The 16942-nt window shown below is 42.9% G+C and overlaps 1 protein-coding gene across 1 annotated transcript; it reads right to left on the reverse strand.

Moving 5' to 3' along the window:
* Positions 1-439: 439 nt before the first annotated feature.
* Positions 440-16261, reverse strand: ddx59 (DEAD (Asp-Glu-Ala-Asp) box polypeptide 59). The gene is made up of 10 exons (XM_080722017.1): positions 16145-16261; positions 15487-15847; positions 14907-15137; positions 13831-14212; positions 6527-6709; positions 6098-6187; positions 5153-5404; positions 2347-2499; positions 1725-1853; positions 440-1407 (listed from the first exon to the last, which is right to left on the reverse strand). The coding sequence occupies exons 2-10, from the start codon at positions 15825-15827 to the stop codon at positions 1147-1149; spliced, it is 2022 nt and encodes a 673-aa protein (XP_080578143.1). The 5' UTR covers positions 15828-15847; positions 16145-16261; the 3' UTR covers positions 440-1146.
* Positions 16262-16942: the final 681 nt, after the last annotated feature.

The following is a 16942-nucleotide window of genomic DNA, read 5'->3' on the forward strand; positions in this document are numbered from 1 at the left end:
GGAGCTCATATCTTTGAACGGGTAAGGGCTAGTTTGTCTAAAACAACAGATAGAGAACTTAGGACCCATGACTCTATTAGTTTGTATTCAATCAGAGTATTGGTACAGCATAACACAATTCAACCATGTTATTCAATCTTTCTGAGAGTTTAAAGTGTATGGCCTCAGCCTTTATAGGTTTATTGCGATTTTTGAGTTTATACTTTAGTTGTGCTTTCATGGGTTATGATTTTGAATGGTTATCATGGTTTTTGTTTAGTCATCTGTGTTGATTGGAAAGCCAACTGATGTTGTATATAAATGCAGTATATACATATAAATATAGCTGAGTGACATAACAAGAAATTCATATTTTTACAATTTATCAAACACAAATTAAACATTTACATTATCTTTAACATTTTCATGCAAATGACCCCAAAAGTTAGGGACCCCCATAGGAGAACATTTGTCAACTTCATTCTAAAGTAGACAATCTTCAAACTCACGACACTTTGTGAGCTTGTAGATCTGCTATTTTTGAATAGCCAATAAATAAAACCAGGCTTAAGTCTAACAACTTGAACACTAGCTGCCCTACTCTCGCCCCAAAATACCAAATCTATAAGCTCCAACATTGGAGTTTGCAGATATTATCTCTTGCTATTTTTGCAAAGAGGTTTGGTGTAAAGGAGAAAAAGGAGTGGACCAAGTACAGAGCCAACACCGATCTACAAAAACAAAGTATAGAGGAGTTAAGGTTTTAAAGGGGCCTCCAGGGGTCCTTGAGGGGGTTCCAGGGGGTCCCCAGCAAAATGTGTTAATACAGCATCACAATCATTTTAACCACTTTATCTAAAATAATAATGTATAATTTTATTTATACGTTGGCTATTAAGAAATAGCAGATCTACAAGCTCACAGCGCATCGCTTTGTGCTGTGCTGCGAGCTTGTACATCTGCTATTTTTTTTAAAGAACATCAAAACTGTTTGGAGTTCTTTGAATGATTTAGAATTTTTGTTAACACAAATCTTTTCTTCCGGGGTCCCGGGCACAAAACATTTTAAGATGGGTGGTCCGTGGCCAAAAACACATCAATTTGGGGGTCCTTGATATGAAAAGGTTTGAGCACCACCGACATAATGAACATAACAGTCAACAGTGGTTATTTCTTGCGGCGGTCGTGTTTCCTGATGATGTCTATGAGGTTGTTCTGGGTGACCAGCGGGTCGTCGGCCCGCGGTTTGGATTTCTGTTTCTCCCTCCTCTGCTGCTCGTGGAGGTGGGGCGAGTTGAGGAGCTGCGGGGGCAAGATGGAGCCTGTAGGCTTCACTCTATTCACTACATCCAGGAACAGACGCTTGTTGTTGTTGTTGAGGAAGGTGATGGCTGTACCTCTATGGCCCAGACGACCTGCTCTCCCCATCTGGAGGCAAGAGGGGAAAGGGGGTACAATAAGTCAGTAAAGCAGTGCTTCTCAATTATTTTTAATTTCAAGGTCGCCCATAACTCTCAGAGTTACAGATCTGTAAAGCAAGGGTCTTCAACAGGGGGTCCTCAGAGTTACTACAGGGGGTCCTCCAAATTCTGAGAACTTTAGCCAAAAATAGCAGATCTGTGACTATTGTGCTCAGATATAAATACAGGTATGCCTTCAGTGCTGACTTGCCCTTTCGTGTGCCGTTTGGCAAACGTTTGAAAACCACTGAGCTAAACATGCCATTCTATGGAGGTAGAACCTACCTGGTGAACGTACTCATCCATACTGGAAGGCATGTCGAAGTTGACCACCAGTTTAACATTGACCAAGTCCAGTCCTCTGCCCAGCACCCCTGTGCTGACCACCACCTCAAAGTCCCCCTCTAGAAGACCCTGAGCACACAAGCACAACAAGACACTAAATGACCAGCACACCCTGAACCATTAAATGGTTTATATTATACAAAGCTGCCATGTGCATCTTTTGTAGCCTGGCGTGTAGCATCTGTGCAAAATAATATACAAAATAATTAACTGATAACAAGTATGACAAAACTTGGTCATCACAACAACGGTAAAATTCTTACTGGGAACATCTATCCCAAAAAGGACTGTATGCCTTGATTATTCTAAAGACAATTGTGGGAGAAAAATAAAATGTACTTGTTATATTAAACACTATTGAAATAGCTTTAACCACGTAAATCTTATATACTGCATGTCATTGTATGACTAAGAGCGAAAATAACAATAGCAGACCCTCACAATGCATATAGTTGAAAATCTGCCCAAACTTGGGATGGCAGGTTAATGTTAAAAACGATCTAATGGTAGGCTGGCTGTCTTATTGTTTTACTGTCTGTGTCATGGCTGCTGGTGGCCTCACCCTGAGGATGCGGTTACGTTCCCACTGACTCTTGTCAGAGTGGATGGCCACGACGTTGAGCTCCATCACCTTGGCGACGGCCTCGCACAGCAAGTCTGCCCCCAGCTTGCAGTCCACAAACACCACCACCGGAGGCTGGTACAACTTCCTGTCCTAAAGGTCAGAAGGGGTAAAAAAAAAAAAAACACACTGAAGACACATTCTCACCCAGGTATTCATGCGATTGTGTGGTCAGCACACACACACTTTATGATGAGCCATTGAGGCACTACAGGGAATTCTTTAAAGCAGTGGTTCTCAACCTTTTTATGGATTGGGTTATGGGTTTATGGATGGCACACCCATCAGACCCCTTAACTGTTAAGTGGTCAGATGGGTGCGAGGCGTTGTGAGCTTGTAGATCTGCTATTTTCACAATATTTATCCGTGGAACAAACTTGAATGCCACCATCTCCAACATTACAAGTGCTTGTCAGGGTGGGGGGTCCCCAGTTCAAATATGATTATTTTGGGGGTCATGGCCTCACAGCCTGAAAGGGTTGAAAACCACTGTTTTAAAGACCATACCAGTGGGCTGGCATGTTCGGACCATTGACTCTGGTATACTTGACAATCATACTGCCAATCATTTTCCACAGTATATTGTGGTTTGTTAGATTTTGGAGCAAGCCACTGCACGCATTGCATTTATTTCTGTACAGTATTAAACTTGCACATTGCCTGACAATGACATAGAGGTCTATAATACAATTAACTTGACTTGACTGAATATATTTTATGCCAGACAGTTACAGTATGTTAGTGCTGCATTTCAATCCATTTTAATGTGTGTAATGATCTGAAAAGTCTAGCCAAATATAGCCCCTGGTGAAAAGATTGATTTCCAAATGAAATGACCTCCATGACTTTTCTAACCACACAATGAATTTTAGCCAACAGTGACTCAATTAAGCCCTTTGCACCCAGGCGCGTTTATCCGCACGGATAAAACGGAAATTTTCTTTTTTTTAAAGAAAACAATGATTCTCTACGGCCTCATGCACACCGGATCCGAATTAGCCGTGCGACGAGTGGCTGCGGCCGTGCGTTTTATTCTTGATCGAACCCAGTTCGATTTGTGCGTCTTGTCGCATGCGGTAAAAAACTCATCACTCCTTTTATGACTCCTTTTGGGATCTGCAGCGCCGATTCCGCACAGCATTGCACACCAAATCCAATGCGTTTTATTCATGCAGCAAACGAAAAAAAACGCAAAAAAAAACAACGCAACTGTCCTGTGTGCAAAGGGCTTTGTTCAGTTATGTCTAGTAACATTTAATGACTATGTAGACATTTTAAACAAACATAAAACCCCCCCAAAAAGGCCATTAATCAAAAATGGTCTACTGTATCATTCACTGCACCGTATGTAATGTATGGATGGATATATGGACGATGGAATGGTCCTTTAAACACTTCTCTACACAGACCTGGTTTGCATTTGATTCAGAATCATACTTGCACTCTGGCCTCTTAAATACAAAAGTTTAGATGGGGGGAAACATTTAGTCATCATGCCAGTCCTAATGAGAGCTTAGAATGTGAAACTCACCACATACCCATGTCCCCTACAAGGGCTCTGGTTACTCACACATTATGATCTAATGACATCTATCCACTGGGTGTATGAAAGCAGGGCCTTCCTGTTCCCCGTGCTGCATAAATGGTACGAGCCGATTTCCTGGACAGAGGCCATGGATCAGGGCCCACCCATTTCCTCTGGACAAGGGTGGTGGTGGTGGTGGTGGTGGTGGGGGGGGGGTTTAGGGCTGGAGTAACGGCTGTCTAAATATGGTCCAGTAGAGACTGGTGTTCGGCGCGTCAGGAATTCCCTCCACTCACAGCCAGTTTATTAAATTCCAGGCACACAGTTGCATTGGATGTTGAGGCTCACCGAGAGTGGCAGTATGAAATTCAAAAATCTAAATGAATGGGCGAATGAGGCGTCTACCTTTCTACGTCTATGAGTGGACTAAGAAAGGGGAGGAACCAAACAGAGTTCCTGTCTCTACACAAAAAAGGAGGTGGTGCCCCTAGAGGCTAAACCAAAGGAAAACTACAGAATGGGTTCCCATTGTTTGAAAGCTACTCCCACAAAATGATGGACAACACAACATTAGAACTAATCTTGGAGTTTTGTCAAGGATAGTTGCTAATTATGGTCTGTGGTTGACAAAGTACTACTTTTACACAATGGGACAACCGCAATAGTGGTCTACTGAGTCTCAAGCTAAGCTTGTGACTGTAGTGTCAATAGATTCATTCCCAGCTGGTAAAATCTACACAGGAGAAGTCTTTGAGAGCTTCTGCCAGCAGGATGCCTAGAGCACAGCATTCCCGCAACACTGCAGTTTCTGGAATATAATTAGACCTGTTTGATCCCATGAGGGAAATTCAGATTTCACCTTCACCCAGCTGATTACTGTGGTCAGACCTGAGTGCACAGGGGAGCAGTTAGAGGTTAAGTGTCTTGCTCAAGGACACCTCGACACATTGCTGGGGCCATGCATCGAACCTGGGACCTTCCGTTTCCCAAGTGGCCTCTCTACCCATTCAGCTATGGCCGCCCCAGATATCCTCAACTGAATGCATGTGAAACAGTGTTGTCGGAAAGGTGTATACAGTTTCTTTTTGGCACAGTTTCATAACCGTGATCAAAGTATGCCAGTGGGAGGGCTTACTCATGTACGGGTGGGAAAGCTCTAATGATCTGGTCTATGTCCAAGTATTTACTAGAGCAGCATATCATACTGTATGTGGAACATACATTGAGGATCTCAAACAGTTTCTTCTTCTTGGAGGGTTCTTCCACCCAGAGCAGGATCTGCCTGACGTTGGCACAGGGCTGGTTCTTCTCCCCGATGGTGATGGCCACGGGGTCGCGGGTCAGGCGGGCGGCCAGCTGCTCCGTGCCCTTCGGTATGGTGGCCGAGGTCAGCAGAGTCTGGTGTTCCTCAGGGATATGTTCCAGGACCTCCAGAACTTGTTGCTGGAATCCCATTTTCAACATTGTGTCTGCCTGCGGAACACAACACAAAAACAATATGCCAATTTGATTGATGCAAGTCAATAATGTCACACATACGGTCATGTATATTAACCAATAAACTTAATAAACAATAAACAGAACCTTCCTAGGGATAGTTGCTTAGTTTGTGGAAAACACAAGATATGTATTAACTTAAATTTGCTTGACCACCAATAACAATACTAATGTAAATGCCATGTAAGAAGATATTTACATGCTGATGCTATGTTTGACTTTTACCTGATATCCTTGTTTTCTTTGCACATTTAATTTACCTGTCGTTTTTTGACAAGGCTTCATGCCAAATACGCCACCGACCTTGCAATTTGTGCGTTGCTCTGTGGCATCTAGTACCGTAAATGCCCAATTGTAAAATGTATTATAAAATGTTACATGACTATATATAAAAAAACAGGACCCCTGGCCTGAACGATTCAGGGGCCACAGAGCTGAACAAGGTACCTGGAAGAGGCCAGATACCAAGGGCTAAAATACTCGTACTTGGTATCGGTCAAGATAACTGATGGCAAGAACCCCTGCCTACACACATCCGTTTCTCTAGCCACGCCTCTCCAGTAAGCCGGTCATCATTGCATCATAAGTGCCACTCTGTCCCTCACCATGTATTTTGCAATAATGACCAGCTGGCTGTACATTATAACTTAATTAACATAATGTCCATACCTCATCAACCACCAGCACCTTGACTCCATCCAGCTTCACCGCCCCCTGCTTCAGCAACTCAAGTAGCCTCCCAGGTGTTGCTATGGCAACCTGGAGGGGAGCAACATCAAAAGGTTAATTAGCTGGTGATGATGACAAAAAGGACTGAACACTGAAATCATTGTCAGCCAGTGTCCTGATGGCAACGTTTGTTTAGGCTGCCAGATTTGCACAAAATATTACTCATCTTTAATTTGATAACAAAATGGTTCTATTGCACTTTTTCCATATTAGCAACTGTGCTATTTTTAACTACAGCTTCATTTCTAAATTAAATGGTTCAATATTGCCAATTGCCAGTATGGAGCTGGGATTACACATATTACACACACATAATTCTACAGTCATAACCAATGAAAGAGGCAAAAAGGGCAGAATGAGAGACTGTACGTTGATTGTGCGTTTTAGCCGGTGAAGTTGAGGAGGCATAGGCATGCCTCCCACCAGCAGGGCTGTCCTCATGTTGGGCAGGCCCACCAACAGCTCCTTGGCCTGCCTTTCTATCTGGATGGCCAGCTCCCTGGTGGGGGTCAGAATCAGTGCCACAGGGCGGCCCGCTGTGTCTACTGGACTCTGTAGGGAGAACAGAAAGAGGCAGAGCTGGACTTAATGTTGAGAATTAGATCCATTTCTACTGTATACATCAATTCTGTATAAACACTATAAACGCATCTGCTCTGCTCTTCACAGGACAGATCCAAATAACTGCATTTACAAAACAATCAAGTCACACAAAACTAGTTTACCTAGTTTACAATGTAATAATGTTCACGATGTGTCTGGTATGAGATAAAGTTAAATATATATACACCGGTATATATATATATATGTTACAGTACGTTTGGGTAACTCAGTACGTTCATTGTAAGAGCGCTTGTTTTGTCGTTCACCACACACCAATCACCACCAGATGGCGACGACAGCCATTCACTAGTGAAGGCGCTGACGTCACTCGTTTGCGACTCTTTCTTTATTTACTAGCCTAGCTCGGCAGTGTTTAGCCATTAGCTTACTATGAGCTAGGGAGCGCTCCATTGAAGTCACTTGGACAGGGCGTTTATCGTGGGCTTGCCCAGGCCTTACGGCCTGGGCATAAATATAACGATTGCATTCACCACGGCTTCGTAACTCCTCCGCCGGCCGCGCGGCCCTGGCCCGCTCTTCGCCCCCGAGCGCCGCCTTCGCGCCGCTTGCAATGTCGTGGACAATCGAGCGGCTCCGCCTGGAGGATGTTGTTTTGGCTCAAAGCGACCGCTTGTTCCGCCCCGTGCCGCACGACGAGTGCTCCGTTTCTCGACCGTACTGTTTCTCTATCAAACCGTGACATATAGTCCGGAGGATAGTGACCAGATTTTAGGTGAATCGTTCACTTTTTCATACAAGCGTGAAAATTGGTACACTTGTACAGTTTGGGGCCCTGAACATTTTCAGATATGGAGCCATCGCAGAAACGCCCCCTGGTGGCCATTATGGCCATTTTACTTTCCGCCATTAACAATTAATGTATTTTACATCATAACTCCTGAACTAAACATGATAATACAGAATAGATGATGTCTAGACCTATGTTTTGATGGTCAAGGATTCCATTGATATCATGTAAAACATCATAAACTGTCCAGGTGAATAGTTAATGGTCATATATATTCATGGCGGAGGGGTCAACCGTGATACAACTGGATACGCGAATGATATCTACAAGTTGGACACCACCATAATGGTCTGGGCTTTAATTAACGCCAGAGGCCCTTGAGAAAACACATGGTGATGTCATCCAATGGGAAAACCCTTGAAATAACACAGAGCGATGTCATTAACTGGGTGATGACATCACCCAGTTCACATCCCAGGCCATAAATAAGGGCCACGAGAGGGGCCTTCTATGCCCGGAGCCAATCCAATGGGCATAAACGGGCACATGTCCAAAATCTTGAGGATTGGCGGATTGGTGAGCTTCACATGACATTTCAGCCAACCAGACTATGGGCCAGTCTCAAGAATTTGTCAAGCTTCACGTGACATCATAATATCTTACTATAAAGTGTGTACTGCAGACACTCATGCGGTTTCCGCATAAGTGTTCGAAAACGTTCATGGGGATCGGTGGATTGGTGAGCCTCACATGACATTTCAGCTAACCAGACTATAAAAGGGCCTGATGGATGCGTCTGTGTAAATCGGTGTTGTTAGGAATGATGTCAACGGTTTATGTTTTGTGACATCAAAGACCAGATCTCTGGTCAGCCTAAATAAGATGTGATGCAGTTTTTAAACATTGCATTTAGTCTGGGTATGACCAAGAGAGATCTTTGACACAGCGATATGTAGAGAATTGAGAAGGAGACAAAGATTGACAGAGAATATATCAAAACCAAATCTTTCCACCTCACAATTGACAAAGAAACGCCTTCCAATTAACAGTGCAAGTAGTTTCCATACGCCTTCACATCTCAGATTCTCCTCCATGAAGACATGAAGACATCAGGAGCCACAACAACCTCTGCTGTCAAAATGATGAGAAATGGAAAGCTCCCCTCATCTTCCTTTGTAACCAGTCTGAAACGAGGAGACACAGACCATCCAAGATCTTGTGAGGACTTCATCTCAGCCAGGAGAAGTACAGAAACATCTGATAAATTACACAGGAAGGAGAAGAGCTTCATTGAGGTATCGACTCTGAAGATACACCAGCATGTCCGCAGTGGAGAAAAACCCTTCCACTGTGAACAATGTGACAAGGGTTTTAATCAGCTAGGTCACTTGAAGTCACACCAGCGTACCCACACTGGAAAAAAAACCTTTGTGTGTAAACAGTGTGACAAGGGTTTTAATCACCTAGGTCACCTGAAGACACACCAGCGTACCCACACTGGAGAAAAACCCTTTGTGTGTAAACAGTGTGACAAGGGTTTCAGTGAGTTAGGTACTCTGAAGACACACCAGCGTGTCCATACTGGAGAAAAACCCTTTGTGTGTAAACAGTGTGACAAGATTTTCAGTAAGCTAGTCAACCTGAATACACACCAGCGTGTCCACAGTGGAGAAAAACCCTTTGTGTGTAAACAGTGTGACAAGGGATTCAGTAAGCTAGGAAACCTGAAGACACACCAGCGTACCCACACTGGAGAAAAACCCTTTGTGTGTAAACAGTGTGACAAGAGTTTCAGTAAGCTAGTCAACCTGAATACACACCAGCGTGTCCACAGTGGAGAAAAACCCTTTGTGTGTAAACAGTGTGACAAGGGTTTCAGTGAGTTAGGTACTCTGAAGACACACCAGCGTATCCATACTGGAGAAAAACCCTTTGTGTGTAAACAGTGTGACAAGGGTTTCAGTGAGTTAGGTACTCTGAAGACACACCAGCGTACCCACACTGGAGAAAAACCCTTTGTGTGTAAACAGTGTGACAAGGGTTTTAATCAGCTAGGAAACCTGAAGACACACCAGCGTACCCACACTGGAGAAAAACCCTTTGTGTGTAAACAGTGTGACAAGGGTTTCAGTAAGCTAGACAATCTGAAGACACACCAGCGTGTCCACAGTGGAGAAAAATCACACCCAATGTGAAGTGAGCGGTTGTCGTGCTTGCATAACGTCTTCAGACTAGGATATAAGTCTAGGATGTACAGGCTACACACACACACACACACACATACACACACACACATTGCTATGGCAAAACGCTGAGGAGAAATGGCTACAGACACACGCACAGCCACTCTATGGAGCTGTTTACCACCGCTCAAAACCCTTTGTGTGTAAACAGTGTAACAAGGGTTTCAGTGAGTTAGGTACCCTGAAGACACACCAGCGTACCCACACTGGAGAAAAACCCTTTGTGTGTAAACAGTGTGACAAAGTGTAGAGCCCTTTACCTGTAGGTGCTCTAACGCGAGGGGCAACGATGGTTTAACAACACTCTGAGATTGACATATTGACATGACGTCATTTCTAGTAAAGGATAAAATAAAATAAAAAGTCCATATATGGGCATTCCCAGGAACAAAATCCCTTTTTGCCCATGAATGGAAATGTCTTATGTCATAAATCCCAGGCCCTGACTAGCCCAAGAGCCTGCTTTACTTTGATTTACACCCTACCTTCCCCGAAAACATTAATATTAAGTCCATATATGTATATGGACATATATTAATGAAGGATAAAATAAATAAAATGTCCATATACTCATACAGTATGGGCATTCCCAGATGATTCCATGTTAGGATACCCCTTTATGCCCCTATATGGAGATTCCCAGGCATCAAACCCAGGCCCTAACTCGCCATGGCCGTGCTTGGCTTTCCGAATTAACTCATTCATTGCCTTTTCAAAATGGCCCCCAAGTTCCTAAATTTCTAGTGCATTGATCAATGATCCGTGCATGCCTATGCCTAGATCATGCACCATGTGTAGTACCTTTTCACAGCTTTCAAACAAAAAAATCCACTTGAAAATTCAGGCATTCATGAGATAGAAGCCTTCAAAGTCTTAATGTAAACAAACATGGCTGCCATTTTGAAAGATGTGTTTGTTATGGGGCTAAACATGCAATTTCGCGATTGCGATCATGCCTAATACATTTTAGGCATTTTAGAAAAAAAATGTTTTGAAAAGAAATCATTTTGGGATTTTTTTCTTTTTTTTTTACGGGAAAACTCAGGAAACTCGGGCCATGGCAATCTGGGGGTACTGTAATAACTCGGGAAACTCCGGCCTTGGCAGTCAATGAGTGTTAACATACGTTTTATGCTCATATATGGAGATCCCTGTCCCAATGTCATCAATATTAAGGACATATCTGGGAATGCCCATATTTGATAATGCCCATATATGGGCATGTTAATTTGACATAACATTGTTGACTATCATGCAGGGGTCTCCATATACGGGTAACTGGTCTGATGTACATCACTGGCCAGATGGCCAAGAATTGCTAGTTCACAAAAAAAAGGAAGAGGAGAGCAAACGTCACTGTATTTTTTTCAAAGGCTGCAGATGGAATCATATTTCATCTGCATAGCATCCATGTCTTTTATGGATTCTTCTGTTGCAGTTGTTTCTTATGCCTTCATGTTATGAAGTCATTATTTACATTTCTCTGATTGGCAAATGCCACCCAGCAAGCTTGGTCTTGAGTTATTCACAAAAAAGGAAGAGGAGAGCAAATACCCCCAAAGGATGCACTGGTGCAACACCTCAAAAGAGCAGTGTACGGTGTACCAAGGAGTACACTGTTGGGGACAAGCATTTGAGGTGGCACCAGAAATGCCATCGTGGTCAATTCTTCCACAGGCAAGACAATCTCTCCTTCAGCTCTTAAGTTGTGGCTGCAAGAAAGGCTGCCAGGGGCATTACAAATGCAATAAAGAAAGAAAAAAAGGAAGAAACTCCTAATAGTGCACACACAGCAAAGTGTCAATGTGGAGGAGGCTGTGAAGGAGACAGTGAAGATTTAAGAATAGATTCATCATCATCAACAACAACAATCAATCAATCAGTCAAACAAAAAACATGAAATATATGTGCTTAAGAAATACATAACAAGACAATGAAACCAAATGTATTCAACAGAGGCAAAATATTGTGATTTCCTTCTCAAATCACTGAATTGACCATTAACTATTCAGCTGGACAGTTTATGATGTTGTACAGATTATCAATGGAATCCTTGACCATCAAAACATAGGTGTAGACATCACATATTCTGTATTATCATGTATGGTTCAGGAGATAAGACACAAAATACATTATCTGGTAATGGCTGATATTAAAATGCCCACCATGGCTGCACCAGGGGGCGTTTTTGCGATGGCTCCATATCTGAAAATGTTCAGCATCCCAAAGTGTACCAAGTTTCATACTTTTATGAAAAAGTGAAAAATGTTCAGACAAAACCAGCAGACTACCTCACAACATCACCAAATTGACCATTAACTATTCACCTGAACAGTTTATGATGTTGTATATGATATCAATGGAATCCTTGACCATAAAAACATAGGTCTAGACATCAACTATTCTGTATTATCATGTTTTGTTTAGGAGTTATGATGCAAAATACATTAATTGGTAATGGTGGAAAGTAACATGGCTGTCATGGCCACCAGGGGGACGGTTTTGCGATGGCTCCATATCTGAAAATGTTCAGGGCCCCAAACTGTACAAATGTACCAAATATCACGCTTGTATGAAAAAGTGAGCGATTTTCGTCACTATCCTCCAGACTAATATATATATATATATTTACATACATACACACATACATACATACATACATACAAAGTAAGACTGTAAGTAGCCATCAGCCAATTTCTGTTACAAACTTGAACTTTGAATTTTAATGTTAAGTTTACTTCTCAATAGCTAGGAAAGACAGTTAGTTATTTGTTGAAAGTTGGGGTTGCACAGATTATAAAGGATAAAAATAGAACTCTGCTTATGAATTAATCGTTGTTGTGTCCATGGGGGGACAGCTAAAGCTAGAGGAGGATCAAATTGAACTGATTTCCACCAACTTTACTTTCTCCACAAATGGTGCGAGGTCTCAAGAGAGAATACTGCTTTAACAACAAACAGGATTAAAGTTCAAGCCCATCTCTAGACATTTATATTTTTAAGAAATGTTTTCTTAGTATCATTCTGAACTTCACATCCCCCAGGATGAGTGCAATATATTATTTTATTTTCTCAAACCAGCACCAATAAGCCCTACTGATGATAATGCAGGCTAATGATTGTCATGGATAAACACTACTTCAAATGAAGACATGAAACAGACCTTCTCATTTACTATTCAAAGTGGCGACATAATATTAATAAGACATCATGGACGAGATCTTAGAGAGAGAGATCTTATCAGACAGGCAGACTATTGTTTTGTTTTTTTTTGGTTTTTTTATAGCAATATTTGAGACTGAAATGAATGAATAGAACTCTGCTGTTGTTGGTGTCCTTGAGCCAGAGGTTTAAACCTTCCACCTCCAACTGCTCAGTGACAAAGAGTAGTGTGACCAAGAATGGTTCCCATGTGACGATTTATAAGATAAGATATTGATAAGACAGAACGTTATTGATCAACGTGGGGTTATTCAGGACAGTGTTATGTAACTGTATGAAAGCGAGGCAAAAGGGCATTACTATTTTAGATAGCTGCCCTGGTTAAAGGTGTAAGAAGAGAACCTTAAATGTCAATAACAATAATATTCTGGGAAATTGTAAGTGTGGTTGCTGTGACGCGAGTCACACTTGCAAATAAATTACGTCCTTGTCCCTTTTATGCCCATATATGGAGATCCCTGATGTCATCAATATTAAAACCATATATTGGAATGCCCATATATGGACATACTGTGTCAATCCCCTGTGGTCTATGACGTCAGACATCGACCTATGATGTCAGTCATCTCCATATTTGGGAAAAGCTTAATTTTTGCATTTTCCCATTCAAGTCAACTGGAGAAAATTAATTAACTAATAAATTCATGTACATTTTAAAACTATATAATGTATCTCTTAGCAGACGAGTCCCGATGAAGCCGGTCGATTTGACATATGGCCCAAGTACGTGCCACGAAAACTGTGGGAGGAGTAGCGCGGCAAAATAACGTTTATCCGGAAAGATGTAAAGATGGAAGAAAGTCGGGCAAGTACTATAATCTGGTTGGCATCTACACTAATGATATATCATACTGTACCTCCAGTGCCCTCACCACCACCGGCAGCAGAAAAGCCACGGTCTTCCCGGAGCCCGTCTCGGCGCTGGCGATCACGTCCCGGCCCGACAGGCCCACCGGCACCATCTGCATCTGGACGGGCGTCGGAGCCTCGTAGCCCGCCTTCTTCAGGTTGGCGGCCAGCGTGTCGGGGAAGCCGCAGTGCTGAAACTCAACGATGGGTCTGCTCACGTCCGTGCCCTGGGCGGAGATGCCCAGTTCCTGCTTTACTCTTTGCACCTGGTCCTCTGTCAGCCCCGAGATGAAGGGGTCTTCTCTGTAGGAGTAGACGGATGTGTGATGGTTGTCCGGGGTGGAGGAGCCGCCACCAGGGTCGACGGCGGGTTCTGCAGGTAGAGCAGTCCTGTCATTAGGGAACGGGACGATATGAAAATTGCATGTCACGGTTATTGTGGAAAAGTATAGTGAACCGATTAACAGTGTCATCGGCGCTCATCGCGACAATCAAAATATCGTTGTTGTCGGGTGGAAACCTTGTATTTATCATGTTGTTTTGTATTTATCATTTTAAAAATGATCTAAACTAGTGAAAACATCCGATCTACAAGCACACAATGCCTCGCACTGCGAGGCGTTGTGTGCTTGTAGATCAGCTGTTTTCACTACTTTTGTGCGATAGCCATGTATGATGAAGCAGTGCTTTACTTTGAAACTTGGAGATACGAGGTTTCTGCCCGACAGTGACGATATGCTTAAAACGTAAACGTTCTTAACCACTTGAATCGCCAGCATCCCTATTCTGGGGGGGAGAACGTTCGACAAACATAGCCGATCCACAAGCTCACAACAATGTGAGCTTGTAGATCAGCTATTTTTGGCGAATCGATTTGTTTAGTGTGAAATAAGGTCTTTACAGGTTAGTTTCAAGTATAGAGCTTTTAAGTGGTATTGAATTTGCAGCTAAACAAAAGCTAATTCATCCTAGTTTATGACAGAAGACACGTTCACAGTAAGTTAAAATCTCTGCGACACGATTATCGTGAGCGATTCTTTTCATCGCGATAAAGTAATAGCGATTATCGTGCCGCCATCCCTACCTGTCTGTTCTGTGTTTGCTGTCGAACGCCTCCGCCCCGGTCCCCATCCCCATCTGGGCCAGGTGCTTGGCCTTGCATTCCAGGCTGCACACGTCGTTGTCGGTGCTGTCGCAGATGTACTCCCCGTAGCGGCCACACATCACGCACGCCGGCTCCCCGGGCTGAGGCCACCTCTGGCTCTTCCTGAACGACTTGACCGGTTCCTCCTCTTCCTCCTCCTCCTCGCTAGGGCTGTCACGATCACACATTTAAGTTGACGATTAAATTGTCACTCAAACAATTGCATTTAACGATTTAATTGTGTTTGGCAAATGGCAATGAACATTGGAATAAATTGTAAATTGTATTTTCTGTTTGTCTTTAAGGTTTCATAATCAAAAACTGCACAGGGAAGATATGACAAATAACTTAAATATACATATTGACATATATCTATAATAATTGTATAGATACAAATTGCAGAAGTAGTTGATCTACAAGCTTATTTCAGCTTTTTTATATATTTGAAAATGTGTGAATGAGGATTACTGTCATATCCCAAATAATTGCGATATAGGCGATTATGTAATAATTGGCCTACTCCTCGTCATCTTCATCCTCCTCGCTGTCATCTGAAGAAGGGCCCCTTCCACGGTCCTCCTCACATGGTGGGCTCTCTTTCACAGATGGTGTATGTGTAACTGTGGCTGCTGGTGGTGGTGCTGCTTTCTGTTCTGCTGTGAGGTGAACATCTATACGGTCTTCCTCGCGGTCTAGGTCTTCCTCCCGGTCCAGAGGGGCTGCAGTGGAGCTTTGGACGGGGGTCTCCCTCCTGTCTGCTCCTGGAGGAGGAGGACCCACCTTGGTCTTCTTTACAGTAGGACGTTGTCCTGCATGGACCTCGGCAGGTCGCTTTACTTTCAGGGCTCTCGGCATAAACATGATGTTTTGGCAATTTTATTCTGTTAGCACAGACAGAGATGAATCAATGGCAGTGTTATTCTTTTTACATTTCATGATACGTTTAGCTACTGTACTAACTAGATCTCACGCATTGATTGATTGATTGAAGAATTTATTAGAAGTTTGCAATAGAAAAAAGTACAGTTTCTTGACAGTACAAATCACTGGTACAAGGTCAACTAAAAGGAGATCCTAGAAAGCCGAGGCTTATTTCCACAGGAACCACACAGAGGCATTTTAGATGATTAGCACGCAGTGCAAAGTTCGCGGCTGTTAATGTTGAAACGTAAACCTACCGGATAGTTCCTGGAATGTGGTGCACGAACAATTAACACAAAAATAAAACGTGCGACTTATATTCAGCTTCTTTCTTCTACTTTTCTCTTCCACACGTTCGTCGACGTCGTCCAAAACAAAACAAGCACCGGTTCAGCGCACGTTGATGACGTTATGCTTCACTCGATGCTGCTGGATATTGTAGTTCATAGTGATGGTGAGCCTTCTGGCCTATGCTTCTGGCTGCCTCGTTTGTTGTTGTGTACCATCTCAGAGTAGTGCTTTTGGCGACACCTCTGGTGGCTAATTGGTCATTACAACAAGGTTTGCGCCGTAGGAGTTTGCGCATGCGCACACAGACAGACACTGGGTAAAGATGGGATTTATGGTTCTTTGAAGTGAGCCGGATCTCTGGGATCCGTTCCTTTCAAAGAGCCGTTCAAAAGACTGGCTCATTTTAGTCACAGGTTAAACTTTGTAGATTTTGATTATGATTTCAAATCACTTCAACCCTATAAGCCTATACATTTTGGCCATAGGATACATTTCTGCCATTTGAAAATAGCCGATCTACAAGCTCACAATGCGTCACAATGCAATACATTGTGAGCTTGTAGATCTGCTGCTATTTGGAAAACTTGTGAAACTAGCCCTTACCCGTTCAAAGATATGAGCTCCAAAATGATGTGCAGTGTGTGGGTTATGGGATGTGCACTGTGCATACAGTATATGAGGGATGGAAAGTAACTTTAACTGGTGCTTGCATGATAATATGTAGGAGCATCAATGTAAGAAATACCCGTTTCGTTTAATGGCTA

The sequence above is a fragment of the Nannobrachium achirus genome (genome assembly GCF_963921795.1).
Source record: "Nannobrachium achirus genome assembly, chromosome: 1".
In the NCBI taxonomy this organism is placed as follows: domain Eukaryota; kingdom Metazoa; phylum Chordata; class Actinopteri; order Myctophiformes; family Myctophidae; genus Nannobrachium; species Nannobrachium achirus.